Raw genomic sequence first — 20,372 nt, 5'->3', positions numbered from 1 at the left:
TGTGTGAGAGTGTGTTTTTGAGAGGGTCTGTGTGTATGTCTACGTGTGTACAGTATGTGTGTGTGTATGTGTGTCTGTCTGCGTGGGTACAGTATGTGTGTGTGTCTGTCTGCGTGTGTCCAGTATGTGTGTGTCTGTCTGCGTGTGTCCAGTATCTGTGTGTGTCTGTCTGCGTGGGTACAGTATGTGTGTGTATGTGTGTGTCTGTCTGCGTGGGTACAGTATGTATGTGTGTGTGTGTGTCTGTCTGCGTGTGTCCAGTATGTGTGTGTGTCTGTCTGCGTGGGTACAGTATGTGTGTGTATGTGTCTGTCTGCGTGTGTATGTGTGTCTGTCTGCGTGTGTCCAGTATGTGTGTGTATGTGTGTCTGTCTGCGTGTGTACAGTATGTGTGTGTATATGTGTCTGTCTGCGTGTGTCCAGTATGTGTGTGTGTCTTTCTGCGTGGGTACAGTATGTGTGTGTCTGTCTGCGTGTGTCCAGTATCTGTGTGTGTCTGTCTGCGTGGGTACAGTATGTGTGTGTGTCTGTCTGCGTGGGTACAGTATGTGTGTGTCCAGTATCTGTGTGTGTCTGTCTGCGTGGGTACAGTATGTGTGTGTGTATGTCTGTGTGTGTCTGTGTCGTGTGTCTGCAGTGTGTCAGTATGTGTGTCTGTCTGCGTGTGCCCAGTATGTGTGTGTCTGTCTGCGTGTGTCCAGTATGTGTGTGTGTCTGTCTGCGTGGGTACAGTATGTGTGTGTATGTGAGTGAGTGTGTCTCTGTTTGTTTGTCTGTGTGTGTGTGTGTGTGTGTTATAAACATTATAAAGAAGACAGGACGCATGTTGTCTCAGGTTTTTGAGGGGTTTCTTGGTTTCAGCAGCCACAGATCTCCTCTCATCCCAAACTACTGAATTATGAATTATTAACACGGTCCGTCAGACATTTGGCACTCAGCATTAACCCTGAACTCTTCTGGACAACTGTAGAAAATGTGCATATCAGTGTTGGAGAGAGTAAAGCTCGTATGGCGTCAGTTAAAAAAATCAAATACAAAACCCTTCAGAGTCTCTAAAGAGAAACACTTGAAACTCTGTTAATTAAACACAATAATAATAATAATAATAATCATAATAATAATACTCTTCGCAAAAATCAAAATAAATCCACGCTTCCTGACTTAAGTGTCACAACATGATTATTCCACAACTTTGAACGGTAATTTCTGTATTTTTTTTCATAACCTGGACCCTATTTTCCCATGTTGTTGTGTCTAAGTGTCTGATGTGAACACCCACCAGACTCCATGGTCCATGGTGGAGATATGCTGGCTCTATACACGCTAAAAGTCCTGATTATTTACATGGAGTCTGGTGGAGATATGCTGGCTCTATACACGCTAAAAGTCCTGATTATTTACATGGAGTCTGGTGTAGTTTGGTGATGGTGATTTCGGGGCTGTTTCATGTTAAACTAAAAGGATCTTCCTCTTTAACTAAAAGGTCTATCTCTGCAGGGATCCTTTCATAATGTTGTCAGACACTTAGAATAATAATCTGAGTCTGTCAGCAGCAACAACACAACTTTTAGTGGACGTTAACTAGCAGTTTTTGCTCAATTCTGGACCAGTTTCAGAGAAATTTGTTCCCATCAGTCACTTAAGACACAAAAACATGGGGACATAGGATCTTACCCTTTAAACAGGAACAGCAAAGTTGATTGATTCTTTGGATTTATGGTCAATTAATTTAAGTTAAAATAAAGTCACCTATCAAAGATGTGATGTAAGCTGATTTATAACTCCGTTTTTTGGTGATTTGCTGGTGAGAAGATCAAAAATAAACAATGTTTTTGGAGAAATGTTCAGTTGCATTTAACCTTTTCCACAACAGCCGACTGGGTTTGAAAAAAACTTTTGTTGAATAGTAAGATCCTTTTAGTTTAACATGAAACAGCCCCGAAAACACCATCACCAAATCCACCAGACTCCATGTAAATAATCAGGACTTTTAGCGTGTATAGAGCCAGCATGTAAATGAGTGAATTAAGGGTTTCTTTCAACCAAACCAGTAGGGATGGATCAGAACATTCGTTCAATAGGTAGGTATTCGATTTTCAATTTTGGGATTTAAATATTTGTCTCAGCCAGGTACGGAGAATAGTTGAGTTACAAGCGAGCAACGTGAGGTGTGTAGAGGTCTGTAAGGTTTTACCATAGCAGCCTGCTGCCGTTTTCAGGTGATTTGATAAAAGGTAAACATAGTAATGACAGTTCATCCCTGCTAACGCTCTAGTGAGGCATAAAACAGAAACACAAGCACTGAACCGCCGAGGAGTTTAAGTAACAACAGGTGACTGCGTCCTGCAACAACAAAGCTTCATCTCTTTCACTTTTTCTCCGCTGCCTTCTCGATGCTAAAAGTCCTGATTATTTACATGGAGTCTGGTGGAGATATGCTGGCTCTATACACGCTAAAAGTCCTGATTATTTACATGGAGTCTGGTGTAGTTTGGTGATGGTGATTTCGGGGCTGTTTCATGTTAAACTAAAAGGATCTTCCTCTTTAACTAAAAGGTCTATCTCTGTAGGGATCCTTTCATAATGTTGTCAGACACTTAGAATAATAATCTGAGTCTGTCAGCAGCAACAACACAACTTTTAGTGGACGTTAACTAGCAGTTTTTGCTCAATTCTGGACCAGTTTCAGAGAAATTTGTTCCCATCAGTCACTTAAGACACAAAAACATGGGGACATAGGATCTTACCCTTTAAACAGGAACAGCAAAGTTGATTGATTCTTTGGATTTATGGTCAATTAATTTAAGTTAAAATAAAGTCACCTATCAAAGATGTGATGTAAGCTGATTTATAACTCCGTTTTTTGGTGATTTGCTGGTGAGAAGATCAAAAATAAACAATGTTTTTGGAGGAAATGTTCAGTTGCATTTAACCTTTTCCACAACAGCCGACTGGGTTTGAAAAAAACTTTTGTTGAATAGTAAGATCCTTTTAGTTTAACATGAAACAGCCCCGAAAACACCATCACCAAATCCACCAGACTCCATGTAAATAATCAGGACTTTTAGCGTGTATAGAGCCAGCATGTAAATGAGTGAATTAAGGGTTTCTTTCAACCAAACCAGTAGGGATGGATCAGAACATTCGTTCAATAGGTAGGTATTCGATTTTCAATTTTGGGATTTAAATATTTGTCTCAGCCAGGTACGGAGAATAGTTGAGTTACAAGCGAGCAACGTGAGGTGTGTAGAGGTCTGTAAGGTTTTACCATAGCAGCCTGCTGCCGTTTTCAGGTGATTTGATAAAAGGTAAACATAGTAATGACAGTTCATCCCGCTAACGCTCTAGTGAGGCATAAAACAGAAACACAAGCACTGAACCGCCGAGGAGTTTAAGTAACAACAGGTGACTGCGTCCTGCAACAACAAAGCTTCATCTCTTTCACTTTTTCTCCGCTGCCTTCTCGATGCTAAAAGTCCTGATTATTTACATGGAGTCTGGTGGAGATATGCTGGCTCTATACACGCTAAAAGTCCTGATTATTTACATGGAGTCTGGTGGAGTTTGGTGATGGTGATTTCGGGGCTGTTTCATGTTAAACTAAAAGGATCTTACTCTTTAACTAAAAGGTCTATCTCTGTAGGGATCCTCCCTCCAATCTCCAAACAATCTTTGGAGGAAATGTTCCTTTTCCTTGACAGCGGACTGTGATTTAAAGTCTGCATTCATGTAAAAACATTCATACTTTTTTGCCACTTTCTTTGCATATATATGAAACCTCTCTTCCTCTCTGTCTGTCTGTCTTTGTGCCGCGAGTCACACGACTCCTCTCTAGTGCTTCTTGTTGATTCGCCGGGATCTCCTCAGGCCGCGCTTCCTGCGGTTCTGATTGGACATCCAGGAGCGCAGGAAGTACATCTGGGGGCTCCGCCGGCGGCTGGCGGCCTGGTCCTCCATGTCGAACTGTCTCTGCAGTTTCAGGGCGATGGCTCGGTCCCGGCGCTCCTGCTGCGTCCGCCCGCCGACGTACCGCTCCTCGAAGGCGTCCTGGCCGGCCGAGCGGCTCCTCTTCCGCTCCGAGTCCCGCTCCGAGTCCAGGTGTTTGGTCTTCTGCTCTCGTTTCTGTCCCCGCCGCGAGGTAGACGTGTTGCGGAGGCCGCTGTCGCAATCCTTCCTGGGACTCTGCAGGTCCTGCTGGTCCTTCGAGTCCTTTGGGTCCTTCGAGGCCGATTTACACGACTGGAAACCGGAGTTCTTAGTGTACGGGGAGAACGAGCGCCGCCTGCCAAACAGCGCGTTGCTGGCGCAGGATTCAGGAGCGCCGACCGTCAGCTCCTGGAAGTCCGAACTTCCTCTGAATGCCGCCTCGCCACTGTAGCGAACAGCCGGCACTCGGATCTTCACCGACTGGTGTTTGTGGAAGGCGTCGGCATCTCCGGCGGGCGGCTCGAACAGCAGCCGTCTCTTGTTGGCGGTCGCCACTCCGTCTGCGTCCCGCGCTGGCGCCGCGGGGGGCGGATGAGTCTTTGCATCCGCTCCGCCTAAGGAAGAAGAACTTTAACTTTAACGGAAGATATCTGTACGTGAAAGTGAGACACACTGATATACAGAAGAACAATGACAAGGACAAAAGAACCAACCTCATAGCTGTATGTGTGTGTGTGTCTGTATATGTATGTGTGTGTGTGTGTGTGTGTGTGTGTGTGTGTATATATATATATATATATATATGTGTGTCTGTGTGTGTGTATATGTGTGTGTGTGTGGTCAATATCCCTACTGTGCGTCTCTCCATCGGGGCTCGTCAGCGTGGCCTTGCAGCTGACTTTGAGGCTCTGCCGGTCGAGTTCGATCTGCCGCCACTTCTGCAGCACGGCGGGGCTCGCCTCATAGCTGGTGGCCTTCTGCAGGCCGCGCGTCAGGTTGCGCGGCGTGGACTTCACGATGGCGGGCTCCAGCAGGCGGCCGTCCGCCAGGCGTTTGGGCGGCGTGCACGGTGAGCACACGATGGGCTTGAAGTGGTTGAGTTCCTCCGAGATGCTGTCGTTGCTGTCGGGGCTGGCCGAGAGCTCGGCCTGCGGCGCCGGAGCGAGGAGGGTCAGGGGCGTGGAGGACGACGAGAGGACGGGTCGCCACGGGTGGCGGCGGTCCGGAGCCGTGATGGGAGCCGAGACGGAGCGACTGTTCTCCGACGAGAGGAGGATTCCTGCCGTGTAACTGTGACTGATGCCGACCTGGAGGAGCAGAGGGGGGAGAGGACGTTTAAAACACGACCACGAGAGAAAACAACAATGTCCCAACAATAGATTTCCCCTCCAACAAGAAAAAAGGATCTCCAGACTCCTTAATACAAAGTAATACGTTGCACGCCGGTGTGCAGAAGTTAATATACTGAGATTCTAAGTCAATAGTCCACTGGGGCAAGTCAATTTCTATCAAAGTATTCTCGTAAGCGTAGAATCTGACATTCAGAATCATTCAGAATACATACGAGCGACTCGCTGGAATGACGGCCGCCATGTAGCGCCTCCGTCTTTATAATACATTAACCAAAGAGGGACATACCTCCATCTTTATAATACATTAACCAAAGAGAGACATACCTCCATCTTTATAATACATTAACCAAAGAGGGACATACCTCCATCTTTATAATACATTAACCAAAGAGGGACATACCTCCATCTTTATAATACATTAACCAAAGAGAGACATACCTCCATCTTTATAATACATTAACCAAAGAGAGACATACCTCCATCTTTATAATACATTAACCAAAGAGGGACATACCTCCATCTTCATAATACATTAACCAAAGAGGGACATACCTCCATATTTATAATACATTAACCAAAGAGGGACATACCTCCGTCTTTATAATACATTAACCAAAGAGGGACATACCTCCATATTTATAATACATTAACCAAAGAGGGACATACCTCCATCTTTATAATACATTAACCAAAGAGAGACATACCTCCGTCTTTATAATACATTAATCAAAGAGGGACATACCTCCATCTTTATAATACATTAACCAAAGAGGGACATACCTCCATCTTTATAATACATTAACCAAAGAGGGACATACCTCCATCTTTATAATACATTAACCAAAGAGGGACATACCTCCATCTTTATAATACATTAACCAAAGAGGGACATACCTCCATCTTTATAATACATTAGCTTGCATTCATACATTAGCTTGGGAACCTGATAGCTGATGTTCGCAATGAAATGGTACCAAAATAACGAAAATGTAAAACTATTATTACACTGGAAGGATCACTCATGGACAAAGTGGTACTTCTTGGAATAATACGGCCACCGTAGGAGTTAAAACGCACTCGGAAGGGGAGGGGCTAGAAAGTAATATTCAGTTGGGTGTCATATACAATTTCACCGCTAGATGGGAGAACTTCTTACACAATGTAGCTTTAAGGGAACTTAAGGGAAGACAAATCAGTTTTGCCAGTACTCAGTACGCAGTACTCAGGCAGAGAAGCACCAGAGGTTGTCTAACGTACTCGGTCCATGAGGGCCGGCTGGGTGACGACTTTCAGCTTCCCTCCTCGCGCCTCCACCGGGTCGGTGCAGCTCTGACTCCTCTGGGAACCACTGAAGAAGGAAGAAGAGCACACGCAGGTCAGAGGTCAGGCAGCAGCAGCGGCCGGGAGAGTGAGGTGTGAGAAGAGCGTTGTGAATGGCGGTCTCACCCCGTGAAGGCTGCGGAGGTTTTGGTTTTCCTGATGAAGGCCGAGATGTTTCTGATCCTCCTGCTGATTGGCTCCTCGTTCTCTGAGTCAGACAGAACTCCCTGCAGAAAAACAGACGTTTAACGGATGGAAAAACAGCCGTTTGACAGGCGGAAAAACAGCCGTTTAACGGGCGGAAAAACTGCCAAAAGACTCCGTTAATATCACAATTTACACATTATTCCGTCCTTTTTTAGCTGCAATATCAAAGCTTTTTAAGGCATTTTGTTACAGAGAAAATAAAGTGTGTGTGTGTGTCTGCGCATGTGTATGTGCGTACGTCTCTGTGTGTGTGTGTGTGCATGTCTCTGTGTGTGTGTGTATATATGTGTACGTGCGTGTATATGTGTATGTGCGTGCGTGTGTGTTTCTGTGTGTGTGTGTGTGTATGTGTATGTGTGTGTGCGTGTGTTTGTCTGTATGTGTGTGTGTGTGTGTGTGTATATGTGTGTGTGTGTGTGTGTGTGCGCGTGTGCGTCACATTAATTATAATATTATTTAAGAGAAAACATGACGTAATGTTGATTCCTGGGGTTGGATAAACACTGAAAGAGCTGCTTTAATCAGACGTACAGGCTCTTCGTCGTGTCTCCTCTTCACGTCCTCTCTGTCCTCCGACGACAGCAGCTGGAACACAAACCAGAGTCAGTCAAGGCCAGGCTCCCAAAGCTTCTCCTGCTGCGTTCAGTCTGTGCGGTTACATGCAGTTTAAACTAGGGATGCACCGAAATCAGAGTTCCGGTTCGGATTCGGACAAACTTTAGGCTTTTTTTCAGCTGAACCAAACGCTGCCAAAGAGAAGTACCAAGAGGTGAAACTCAACAGACCGTTCCATTGCAACAAACGCACCCATGACAGAGCTGCAGCTCCGCCATCTTGGACTGAATGCTCTTCTTACTTCTATACTCTTTGTTGCATTACGCGCGCTACGCTGGTCGACGTAATGAATACAACAGGAAGGTGGACCGTTCAAATCATTCTTTTACTGTCTATGTTCCAATTATGTAGGCTGAGAGGAAGTGGAAATGGAACTGGTGACCAGAAAAAGGGTTGTTTGGCAGTACTTTCAGTCAAAAGAAGGCCATTCAAGTCCAGCTACATGTTCAATCTGCAATGCTGATTAGTCTGGTGGTGGCGAGGACCCTAAACAATACACAACATCACCGCTGTAACAACATCTGGTATGAAACATCTGGAAGAATACGAGCTGAGCATGAAGGAATCTACAGACAGCAGCCAGAATGCAGCAACTTCAGGTACGGCAAAGGAAGGACAGTCACAGCTAAGAACTGGTGTTAACCAGACAGCCTCTCCCGGACTGTCAGCTGTTCTCCCTACGGTGGGAGCGGAGCGACCCAACGGCCGGCTGCTGCTCGTTAGCTAACGTTAGCCTTCTAATTTCACCCCCCCAACATGCCTTCATCTTACGCTGGTTAGTGAATATTTGCCAAACTAAATGGTCACTCAGCTGGCGATAGCGATGTGCTTTCCTACGGTGTGTAAAGAGCGTGTGGATTCAACATTAAGTTGCTACAGTTAACTACTGTAGAGGCTGCGGACGTTGTTGACTCCATTCATGTGTTACTGTGTTCATGGACTGAGGATCAGGATCAGAAAGGGTTGATTGGCAAGTACGTTTTTAACACATACAAGGAATTTGTTGGTGCACGTCACACATTCTCTAAATAGAATATAAACAATATAAGTAGAGTATAAGTATATGTACACAGTATACAGTATGTATTACATTAAAAATAAATATTAAAAAAACATCCCATTATATCCAGGTTAAAGCGTGAGTCACGCTTCTGGGTTACATCTACTCTGTAGGTATGTTTGGAGCTACGTGGAGATAGCGACCCTACGCAGCCTGACGTCACCTCTACATAATGGAACTACACGTCACAGCGACGCACGCCACTCGGCCGTGGCTGGGTAGCGTTGCATCCCCCCCCACACACGACTCATTTCCAGTAAATATTTTATTATATCTTTTAATGGGACAACACTGAAGAAATGAGCCTTTGCTCCAATGTAAAATATGAAGGTTACAGCTTGTATAACAGAGTAAATGTGCTGTCCTCTCAAAATAACTCAACACACAGCCATTAATGTCTAAACCGCTGGCAACTAAAGTCAGTACCCCCCTATGTTAGATTCCCATAGAGGCAGGCAGACTTTTATTTTGAAAGGCCAGTTTTTTCATGGATCCAGGATACTATGATCCTGATAAAGTTCCCTTGGCCCCCCCATCATCACATACCCTTCACCATACCCCCCCCCATCATCATCACATACCCTTCACCATACCCCCACATCATCACATACCCTGGTGAAGGGTATGTGATGATGTGGGGGCCATGGGAACTTTATCAGGATGCAGGATGGTGACGTGTGCACATGCTCTGTAGGTTATATCTACGCATTATTTCGGCAAAGGAGTGGCTAGTGTGTTTTGGCTGTAGCCTACGATAGGGGCCTGAGGTTTATAAGTGCTTACACGCGCTGGTGTGTCTGCGTCATTTTAGCCAGTATGTGTGTGTGTGTGTGTGTGTGTGTGTGTGTCTGTGTGTGTCTGTGTGTGTGTCTCCTCTGTTCTTTCTGACCACGGTGAAATCTGGAGCAGGAGAAGTGAACCCCTCCTTGATTTCATGTTGTTGATAGAGAAGGAGAACCAGGAAATGAGTTGTGTGTGTGTGTGTGTGTGTGTGTGTGTGTGTGTGTGTGTGTGTGTGTGTGTGTGTGTGTGGGGGGATGCAACGCTACCCAGCCACGGCCGAGTGGCGTGCGTCGCTGTGACGTGTAGTTCCATTATGTAGAGGTGACGTCAGGCTGCGTAGGGTCGCTATCGCCACGTAGCTCCAAACATACCTACAGAGTAGATGTAACCCAGAAGCGTGACTCTGACTCACCTTGTGTTTCCCGGTGGGTCCTGATAAAGAGTCACAACACTTTGGGACGAGAGCGGGAGACACGAAGAACTCTGAAGACACAACACAACACAACACAAGCACAGTTAGCAGCACACTGTCACTGCCAGCACTACGTTTATTAATATAGATTTGGAATTTAGATGCTATGGATGAAATCCATGGAAGGATATACAACCACATGTGGTATTATTTGAGTGTGTGTGCGTCTCTGTGTGTGTGTGTGTGTGTGTGTGTGTGTGTGTGTCTATGTATCTGTGTCTGTGTGTGTGTGTACCTACTGTAAACACGTAAACCTATCACCATTATATCTAAATCTAATCACTACAGACAGAACCTACTTGGATTATAAAGAGTTTGTTCATCCAGTATAATCCCGTTAACGAAGGTAAAGATATAATGATCAAGCAGGTCGCTGATAACAAAGACAAACACTGCTGCAACAGTTCAGTCCATTCAACTCAAACACAGGGACATAAAGACCCTGAAGGAGGCAGAAGTACTAATACTGCAATACTGTGGTAACTTTACATCAGCTCCTCCTACAGCTTGTACAAGTCTGGGCAAGTCCTCCCATTACAAATCTGACCCCAAAAAACTACAAAATAACGCAGTTTTTTTTTTACTCGCTTTCGGCAGCTTTTTAAACATTTATATCAATGAAAACGTGATAGGGAACACTGTCTGGTGTCCACTTACTGCTTTGTTTTATTCATTTGAGTGTCTAACGTTAGCTTAGCTGACTGGGGCTCACTTTCTAAGGCTTCAGCAGCATCATAACAACACATTGTAATGCTGCCTTTAAAGGACCTTCATTTTCTTTATTTCTGTTAAAAACGTAAACATTCTAAATGACGTCAACTGACAGGACGTTAACGAGGGGCCAGGCTGTTGCCTAGCGATAGAATTCCATTGAAAAAAAGGTCTATATTAGTATTTTATTTTATTTTTTTTTACGTGTCAGACGTTAACAAACTCTTTTGCTAACATTAAAGTTATGATTAAGTGATTAAAGTTGTAATAAAGTTACACTAGTGGACACTTTCAAACTCGTGTCTGTGTTTTTTTTGCGGTTGTACGGTAAAATATTTTTAAACGGTAAAAAAAAAATTGAAAACTAACGTTACTTAATATAAAAAATGTTTTAAAAAGAAATGTCCTCTGTAGCCTACTTTTTTCCTTTGTTTGCCAATCCTGTTGTTTCTTGTTCCAACATTTTTGACAATTTGAATGTATATGGCAAGTGAATGTACTGTACATTTGAAAAGTAATTTATAAAAAATTGTAAAATAAGCACCGACCTTTCCGGGTCTCGTAGTCCCTCTTGGCCGGCCTGCTGCTACTCTTCTCGGAGTCACTCCTCCTCCGGAGCCGCTCTCCGCTGCTGGAGCGTCTCTGACAGGCCGCCGGTTGTCCGCAGGGCGGGCTGCCGCTGCCGCCGCCGCGCTGCCCCTCCACGTACGCCGGCCGCTTCTTCGCCTCGTTCTCCGGCGGACTGGACCCGGACACACACCCAGCTCCGGGCCTGGACCCGGACCGGTACTTGCCGGCGTTGGCGGCGGCTCTGGCCGGTCTGCCAGGCCGTTCGGCGGACCCTGCGGTCGCCATCTTCCCTGGTGAGTCTTCTCTCTCTCTCAAAACAAACCCCGCCCTGCCGCCGCCGAAACAGCGCGAGCGCAGATTGAACGCGCGTGCGCGTGCAGCCCGCCAACAGCGGAGCTGGAACACGGCGCGAGCCTGATGTTTGACTTCAAAATAAAACGGGTTTAACGTTGGATGACTGATTTTATTTTACATATTCATTTTATATTTATGTAAATAAAATCCTTTTTGACAGTAACAAGCTTTAAACATAAGCTTGATAAGATATATACAAATATCACATATAACATCCGGGAATATGTGTGTGTTCATTATGTAAATTAACCAAAACAAATACAATGTTGGTTAAAATACATATTTTCTTTGGCTTAAAAACTCATTTGAACTACATTAGAGTTTTGCCAAAACATTGCAACGTTTGCTGAACAAATAAGTGTCGAAACTTATGGATGTAGATTTAATATTTAGATCCAACATTTGACTTTATTTTACTTTAATAAACATATTGTTCACAACTGTATAAAATATGTTATTTTACAGTTTACACACACAATTTCTGTCTCAAATGTGAGAAAAATTATCTAATTGCATTTATTTTATAAATACAATTAATTCATTTAATTCAACTTTTATTGTGAAAGGTGTTATTTTCAGGTCGGCCGGTGGCAGCAGAGCGCTGCGAAACCCGGATGTAGACCGATGATTTTACCTTCGAGGAAGAAGGAAGAACCACAACAACAATGGCGGCGCGCCGGTAGAGGAGACTTCTGAAAGCTAAACGGGGACGTTGAGTCTGACAGGTAAAAACACCTGAAATCAAACTGTAAATAATCAGGACTTTTAGCGTGTATAGAGCCAGAAATTTACCACCAGACTCCATGTAAATACTCAGGACTTTTAGCGTGTATAGAGCCAGCATATTTCCACCAGACTCCATGTAAATAATCAGGACTTTTAGCGTGTATAGAGCCAGAAATTTACCACCAGACTCCATGTAAATAATCAGGACTTTTAGCGTGTATAGAGCCAGAAATCTACCACCAGACTCCATGTAAATAATCAGGACTTTTAGCGTGTATAGAGCCAGCCTATCTCCACCAGACTCCATGTAAATAATCAGGACTTTTAGCGTGTATAGAGCCAGCATATCTCCACCAGACTCCATGTAAATAATCAGGACTTTTAGCGTGTATAGAGCCAGCATATCTCCACATGTAAATGGATGAATTAAGGGTGTATTTCAACCAAACCAGAGTGGTGATTGTTGGAACAGTGGAAAGATGAACCAACACGGCTTTTGATAGTTTTTATTTAGTTTCTGTCCACTTTGAATGAAGCGTGTTTTACGACGCTAAAAGTCCTGATTATTTACATGGAGTCTGGTGGGTTTGGTGATGGGGATTTCGGGGCTGTTTCATGTTAAACTAAAAGGATCTTCCTCTTTAACTAAAAGGTCTATCTCTGTAGGGATCCTTTCATAATGTTGTCAGACACTTAGAATAATAATCTGAGTCTGTCAGCGGCAACAACAGAACTTTTAGTCCCGTTGCAGCCTTTTTTTCGACGTTTTTGTCACATTTTTAGATGTGTTCGGGTTTTGTTCGCCATTTTGGACGTTTTCTTAAGTTTTCTTATTGTTTTTGTCAACGTTTCTGTTGAGTTTTTGTTGACGTTTATGTTTAACACAACTGATTCATGTGAAGCTGTTTTATGTACTAACGTCAGGTTGTTTCCTTCCTCCAGTCTCTGTCTGCTGGTCTGGTTCTGGTCTGCAGGATGCGTGGCGTCCGTCCGGTAGTGGAGGTGGTCCGTCTGGGCCTGGTCTCGTACCCGGAGGCTCTGCGGCTGCAGCAGGTCTACGTGGACCGCCACCGGTCCGGTGCGGCTCACGCTCTGCTGCTGTGCCAGCACCCGCCGGTCTACACCACCGGGCTCCGCCACACGCCGTACCCGGCCGCGCTGCTGGAGCGGCTCCGCCTGCTGGGCGCCGCCGTGCACCGCACCAACCGCGGGGGACTCATCACCTTCCACGGGCCGGGCCAGCTGGTCTGCTACCCCGTCCTGCACCTGGCCGGCTTCAAGAAGGTCCGGACCCTCGGTCCACGAGGTTTCACTCAGTAGATTCTCAACCAGGGCGGAGAATTAAACAAAAGCCTCAAAAAGGCAATAAAAAAGACGAAAAAAAGCCGAAAAAATATCAACAAAGCGACAAAGTAAAGCTTAAAAAAAAATCCACATTTTCACTATTTTCTGACATTTTAGAGCCTGAACTGGTTTAGTAGAACTGCTACAATTATTATTTTACGTTTTCTACAGTTTTTGTTTTTACATGTTTTTGGATGATCTTTTTTCGACAATGAAACTAATAATTAGCTGTTTTAGTTTAATGTGTGTAGTCGATATTGTAATTTTTCGACATTTTTTAACATGTTTTTGTCAGTTTTTTTTTCGATGCTTTTGAAGTTTTTTTTTAACTTAAAAGTTAAATGGTTAATTTTAGAGCTGAAGAACAATGTAGAGCTGCAACGATTTGTTGACGTTTTTTAGTTTTTTGCAACGTTTTCTTCACTTTCGGTCGCTTTTTTTTCCTCTGTTTTTGTCGCTGTTTTGACGTTTGTCACTTTTCAACATCTTTTGTCACTTTTTTCGACATTTTCTGTAACTTTTTTCAACATTTTCTGTCACTTTTTACAACATTATTTTGTCACTTTTTTCAACATTTTTTGTCACTTTTTTCAAAAAATGTTTTCACTTTTTTTCTACATTTTATAGACCGAACAACTAATCCATTCGTCCAGAAAACAATGAACAATGAACTAACGAGATGTCTGACGTGCCGTGTGTTTGTGTCTCTCAGAGCGTCCGTTGGTACGTCTGTGAGCTGGAGAAGACCATCGTCTCCGTCTGCAGCCGCTTCGGTATCGAGGCGTCCACGTCTCCTCACACCGGCGTCTGGGTCGGAGACAACAAGATCTGCGCCATCGGTACGACAACACAACGGCACAGAAACCTTTTCTCTCCCTAAACTTCTCTCACCTTGTTCCGTCAGGTTTTGATTATTTGTTCCAAGTCGGTTCAACTCGAATAACGAAATGACTATATACATACAAGGGTTCAACATTAAGGGACTAAATATAAAAACCCACTTACCCGTTCAGCATCATCGCATCATAAATGACGTCATCGTTCTCTTGCGGTGGCCAGTCAGGAAGTGAGTTAATATGCCCTTAACACTTTTAAGGTTTTGACTTTTTTTTTTTTTAAATACTATTTTTCTGGGGTTTTTTTCGACGGGCTGGACGGGGTTTTTTTCTTCAAATTTTGACACTTTTGGGATTTATTTTTCCTTCAAATTTCGATTTTTAGTTTAACAAACAAACTTTCAAATGTTTTTTTAGCTTTGTGTATAGGGGCCAGTGAGAAGTGACCTTACCGTTATGAACCCTGTATACATACATATTGTATGGTGTATATCCCCGGCCGGTTTGATCCAGTGACAACACTAATTAAGCTTATTTAAGCATCAGAGGGTTTTGAAACTTTTTTCTGAGTTTTTTTCCGACTTTCTTGTCAGGTTTTTTTGGAAGAAAAATGAGCTTTTTCTGAAATTTTTTTTCACTTTTATGTCGTTTAAAAAAAAACAAACTTTTTTCAACGTTTTTTTTTTCTTTTTTTTTTTTTTTTAAGTTTTTGATACTTTTTTAGACTTGTCGCTATCGCCAGCCGGAAAAGAAACTAACAAGTTTCAAACAGCAAAAGTTACCCTTTTAAAGCCGTCTTCTTTTCTGCATTGTTTGTTTATTTAGTATAGTCGGTCTACGTTACGCCCTCAGGATCAAAGCATACGTGGAGTTTGCGGGGGGGGGGCCCTAGTGGCTGAAACGGGTAATTGCATTGTTTCAAATAATTATATATATATATATAAATAAATAAATATATATATAATTACGTCTGGCATGACCAGATATTTCATCTTGCCGTGCCAACATTGCAATAAAGGTTGCCATTGACAGCACATGTATATACATGGCATTTAGCCATGTATATACATGTGCTGTCAGCTTACTAATTGATTGCGCGTTTTGTTTAGATTTGGACTTTTATACATTTATTCCACTTTGTTTAAACGGCGAAGTGGAGAGGCCTCGTTCACCTGTTTTGGAGCTGGCTAGTGAATGGGACGCTCGTATCGGCCTTGCTGGATACACCGTGACTCTGTTTGTGGATCTACTGATTGCTGTGGATTACTTTTTTTTTTTTTTTTGTGTCATTGGATTACGGCAAAATACGGATCTTTTTTCTTAACGTGTCTTAACGTTTTATGGTGTGATTTGCTTTCTGCATTTGGAGAGGCATCTCAACAGACTGTAGGTCGAACACTGATTGTTCGCTGTTACATTTTAGTTGAATTTAAGTGTTGGGACTTTCCGCCACCGTGCAGCATTCAAAGACAGCCGCGCCGCGATTGGATTTCATGAGGGCGAATTGTTACAATGTAATGTTGTGTTTCTGTAGGAATCCACTGCGGGCGCTACATCACGTCTCACGGCCTGGCTCTGAACTGTAACACCGACATGTCGTGGTTCGGCCATATCGTGCCGTGTGGCATCGAGGGGAAAGGAGTGACGTCGCTGAGCGCCGAGCTGCAGAGAGACGTCAGCGTGGAGGAAACCATCCCTCACCTGCTGGATGCCTTCGGGGAACGCTTCGACTGTCGGCTAACAGACGCACAAACTGACACGGACAGCAGGGGATCATCACTGTAGAAACTGACTTTATAACAAACTGAGCCGGACAGCGAGGGATGATCAGCGTAGATCACGGGTTCTCAAGTTTTTTTCAATAATGTTCCCCCTTTGAACAGTTTTATTAAGCCATGTACCCCCTAACCAGCGCAAATAAGTTTTGGTGGAAAAACAAAGTCTATATAAAGAGGAAGAATACAGCGATGTCAGCGATAGATTTACTAAACAACAGCCTTGGACCTGGAAAACATTTAGATGATGGAGAAGAAAGGAGACAAAACCTTGGAAAAACACGGTAGAAAGAAGGAAGTAAGGCAAGAATAGGTCGAAAAATAGAGACACAAAGTCCAAAAAAAGCAATAAAAACTTTAAAAAAAAACACAGTAGAAAGAAGGAAGGCAACTCTAGGGCGATAAAAGTGACCAACTTTGAAAAAAGTGAAAAGAAAACTTCGAAGAAAAAAAGACAGTAGAAAAAAGTAAGGAAGAAAGGCAAGAATAGGTCAAAACAAACGACAAAACCTTCGAAAAAAGCAACAAACTTGGAAAAAAAGACAGTAGAAGTAACTACAGCCTTGTCACTGAAAAACATTTTACTAAAAACTTTACGTACCCACGTAGAAACTGACTTTATGAGCCGGCCAGCGGGATCATCAGCGTAGAAACTGACTTTATTACAAACCGAGACAGACAGCGGGGGATCATCAGCGTAGAAACTGACTTTATTACAAACCGAGACGGACAGCGGGGGATCATCAGCGTAGAAACTAACTTTATAAAACTCACTTCATGGCGTTAAACACAACAGATGTTTCTTGACGCTATTCTCGAGGTTCTTGCAGATAATTTGTTTTTTTTTTGTCGCTTTTTTTGACTTTCTTGTTGCTGTTTTTAAATATTTTTGTCACTTTTCTCAAGGTTTTTGGTGTTTTTGTAGACGTTCTATTATAATAATCGTGAAAATACTCTGCAGATTAACCGAAAATGAAACCAATCGTTAGTTGCATATCTGTAATTTAGTTAAACGTGATGTGTATTTGGGTAAACATTTCGAGTGTCGGCTAACGGACAGCGGAGGATCATCAGCGTAGAAACTGACTTTATAGAGTAAAACACAACAGGCGCTTTTCTAGAGGTTCGTCTGACGTTTTTCGACGTTTTATTTTGTGTCGTTTTTTTTCCCATGTATTTGTCGCTTTTTCGGAAGTTGGTGTTTATCACAACTTTTTTTAAACATTGTTTTTTTTTGACATATTTGTCACTTTCATTTTTTTGAAGAATTTTTCTTTGCTTTTTCGGGAGGTTTTTATTGTGTTTTTGTTTTTTTTTACTTTCTCTTCGCTTTTCAAAACCCTTGAAACTACCAAAACCTATCCAAAAAAAACCTGAATGAAATAACAATCCATAATTTACCCTCCATTAAAACTATCCTGATGACATCATCACGAATGGGTGAATTAATGGTGTTTAACGTTTGGGAGGCGATTAAAACTACTTCTAACAACCACAATGCCTCATGTTTACAATTCTGTTTTCTGCTGGATGTAAACTATCGATAAATATTCATACATGTGAAATCAAGGCTCTTTTGTGTTATTTAACCACCAGTTTTAAAAGGGTTCTACGTATTTAAAACCCCCTTAAACTGTTCCAATATTACAATCCATTGACCTTTTATTATGTTCCCGTTGAAACTAATGACATCATCATTCATTACAATCATCCAGGAGACTCAGAAGTGAAGCTGCTGTCGGCTGAAACTCTCTGGTATAAACACTGGATGAACATATAAAGGAAATATTTGTGTAGGTCTCCAAGGAGAATATCTCCAGCAACTAAAATGATAATTCCCTGTTAAAGATGGCTGCAGTTTGGACAGATGTCTGCCATTTAAAGAAACTGTCTTTTATTTTGAGAAATATTTATATTATTTCATCACCAGTGTTGGGAGTAACGCATTACAAAAGTAACGTAATTACAGTAATGTATTCCTTTTGGCTGTAACGCAGTAATATAACACATTACTAATAAAATGTCGGTAATATTATACCTGTTACAATCAAAAAGTGGTTTCGCTTTTTTGCGTTTTTAAGCCCCAAAAATACCGTCGCCGTCTAAACCAAAAGCACATCTGATAAAATATTTTGTCGTTTTCACCCGCGAGCGTATTCGTGTAAACGGGGCCTTTAGTCTCTACAGAGAAAGGTCCATGTACAGTTGTGTTCAAAATAATAGCAGTCCAACATCACAAACCTCATAAATCAAATGTTTTGGTAGAAGTGATATTTCTACATGGCAAATAATTTACTAGTAAGTGTTGTAGAGTCATAGAAAACCAACAGACCCAACAGTCATGACATGATGCTGCTCATTCTGGGTAATTGAATCTGTAATTGAAAGGGGCATATTCAAAATAATACCAGTGTTGTGTTCAGTTAGTGAGGTGATTGATTCTGTGAAGAAACAGGAGTCAATTATGGCCCATATTTAAGGAAGGAAGGAAGGAAAGTGTTGCAAGTGTTGTGCATGCTGGTTATAGTACATTTCACACTGAAATACTACCCAGCAAAATGGGTCGTTCCAGACATTGCTCTGAGGAACAGCAGACTTTGATTAAAAAGTTGATTGGTGAGGGGAAAACATATAAAGAAGTGCAGAAAATGATAGGCTGCTCAGCCCAAATGGTTTCAAATGCCTTGAAATGGCATCCAAAGCCTAAACGACGTGGGAAAAAACAGTCAAATACCATTTGAATGGATGGAAGAATAGCCAAAATGGCAAAGGCTCAACCAATGATCAGCTCCAGGAAAATCAAAGAAGACTTAAAGTTACCTGTGAGTACTGTTAGCATCAGAAGAAGGCTATGTGAAGCTAAGCTATCAGCTAGAAGCCCCCGCAAAGTCCCATTGCTGAAAAAAAGACGTACTGAATAGGTTGAAATTTGCCAAAAGATGCATGGACTGGCCAAAGGAGAAATGGGGCAACATTCAGTGGACTGATGAGAGCAAAATTGTTCTTTTTGGGTCTCGGGGCCGCAGACAGTTTGTCCGACGACCCCCATGCACTGAATTCAAGCCACAGTACACTGTGAAGACCGTAAAGCATGGTGGTGCAAACATCATGTTATGGGATGTTTCTCATACTGTGGTGTTGGGCCTGTTTATCGCATACCAGGGATCATGGATCAGTTTCAATACATCAAAATACTTGAAGAGGTCATGTTGCCTCATGCTGAAGAGGAAATGCCTTTGAAATGGGTCTTTCAACAAGACAATGACCCAAAACACACCAGTAAGAGAGCAAAGTCCTGGTTCCAGATGAACAAGACTGATGTTATGGAGTGGCCAGCCCAATCCCCAGACCTCAATCCCATAGAAAACGTGTGGGGTGACATCAGAAATGCTGTTTCTGAGGCCAAACCCAGTACTACAGAGGGATTGTGGGATGTAGTCCAATGGTCCTGGGCTGGAATACCTGTTCACAGGTGACTCCATGCAACACAGATGTGGAGCAGTTCTCAGAAATAATGGTTATCGCTAAATATTAGTGCAGTGATTCATAGTAAAGCAAACCCTCGAGACATGTTTCAGTTCATACAGTAAATGTTTGAGTTTGTAAAGAAAAATGCAAATACTGCTATTACAATATACAGCCTAGTATTCCTTTTTCTTCACTTCCTGTAAAGGTAGAACCCAAACTTGATCAAGTGTGGTCATGTTCTGATTTGGAGATGAATGTGTGTTCCCAATGCATTGATATTATGGACTTAAAAGCTATTCTAAGGATTTTGAGCGTTATTCACTTTTTTAAACACACTGCTATTATTTTGAACACAACTGTACATTGAAACTGAACTTTGAACCTACTGACCTCAGGACAGGACTTTTGAGATATATTTCTCCAGCTTTCAGACTGTTCCTTCATCAGTGTATAATAATTAGGGCCCGAGCGCCAACAGCGGCGAAGGCCCTATTGGAACTGAAGGAATTATTATTTTCTGCAAATGAATTGGCTTTGTGATGGGCTTAATATATTCAAAAACTCACCAAAATTGGCGGTCGCATCAAGTCTGGTGAAAATGTACGTATTTTAAGGGTTTCGGGAATAGGTGCACAAAAATGGCTCGCTAGCGCCCCTTACAAAACCTAAATAATTGAGCCCCTACGGTGTGTTTATCGTAGACTCACTTGGTACACATATGTAGCATGTCAAGACGTACAAGAAAGCTCATTAGAGCCACACCCTAAACCCAACAGGAAGTCAGCCATTTTGAATTGAACGTTCGAAATTAGTGCGATTTTGGCCATTTCCACATCGTACTTTAACCAACTC

At 42.7% G+C, this 20,372-nt stretch overlaps 2 protein-coding genes across 2 annotated transcripts; one reads left to right on the top strand and one right to left on the bottom strand.

Moving 5' to 3' along the window:
• Positions 1–826: 826 nt before the first annotated feature.
• rnf169 (ring finger protein 169) lies at positions 827–11,302 on the bottom strand. Its single transcript, XM_078247249.1, has 7 exons — positions 10,996–11,302; positions 9,677–9,747; positions 7,338–7,391; positions 6,726–6,826; positions 6,537–6,627; positions 4,781–5,234; positions 827–4,541 (listed from the first exon to the last, which is right to left on the bottom strand). Exons 1-7 carry the CDS (start codon positions 11,300–11,302, stop codon positions 3,832–3,834), a joined length of 1,788 nt encoding a protein of 595 aa, XP_078103375.1. The 3' UTR covers positions 827–3,831.
• Positions 11,223–17,617, top strand: lipt2 (lipoyl(octanoyl) transferase 2). Its single transcript, XM_078247274.1, has 5 exons — positions 11,223–11,310; positions 11,938–12,096; positions 13,040–13,381; positions 14,154–14,280; positions 15,812–17,617. The coding sequence occupies exons 3-5, from the start codon at positions 13,073–13,075 to the stop codon at positions 16,060–16,062; spliced, it is 687 nt and encodes a 228-aa protein (XP_078103400.1). The 5' UTR covers positions 11,223–11,310; positions 11,938–12,096; positions 13,040–13,072; the 3' UTR covers positions 16,063–17,617.
• The last annotated feature ends 2,755 nt before the right edge of the window (positions 17,618–20,372 follow it).

The sequence above is a fragment of the Sander vitreus genome, chromosome 3, assembly GCF_031162955.1.
Source record: "Sander vitreus isolate 19-12246 chromosome 3, sanVit1, whole genome shotgun sequence".
In the NCBI taxonomy this organism is placed as follows: domain Eukaryota; kingdom Metazoa; phylum Chordata; class Actinopteri; order Perciformes; family Percidae; genus Sander; species Sander vitreus.
The sequence above is the reverse complement of the archived record's forward strand: the minus strand, read 5'-3'. Positions and strand labels throughout refer to the sequence as shown.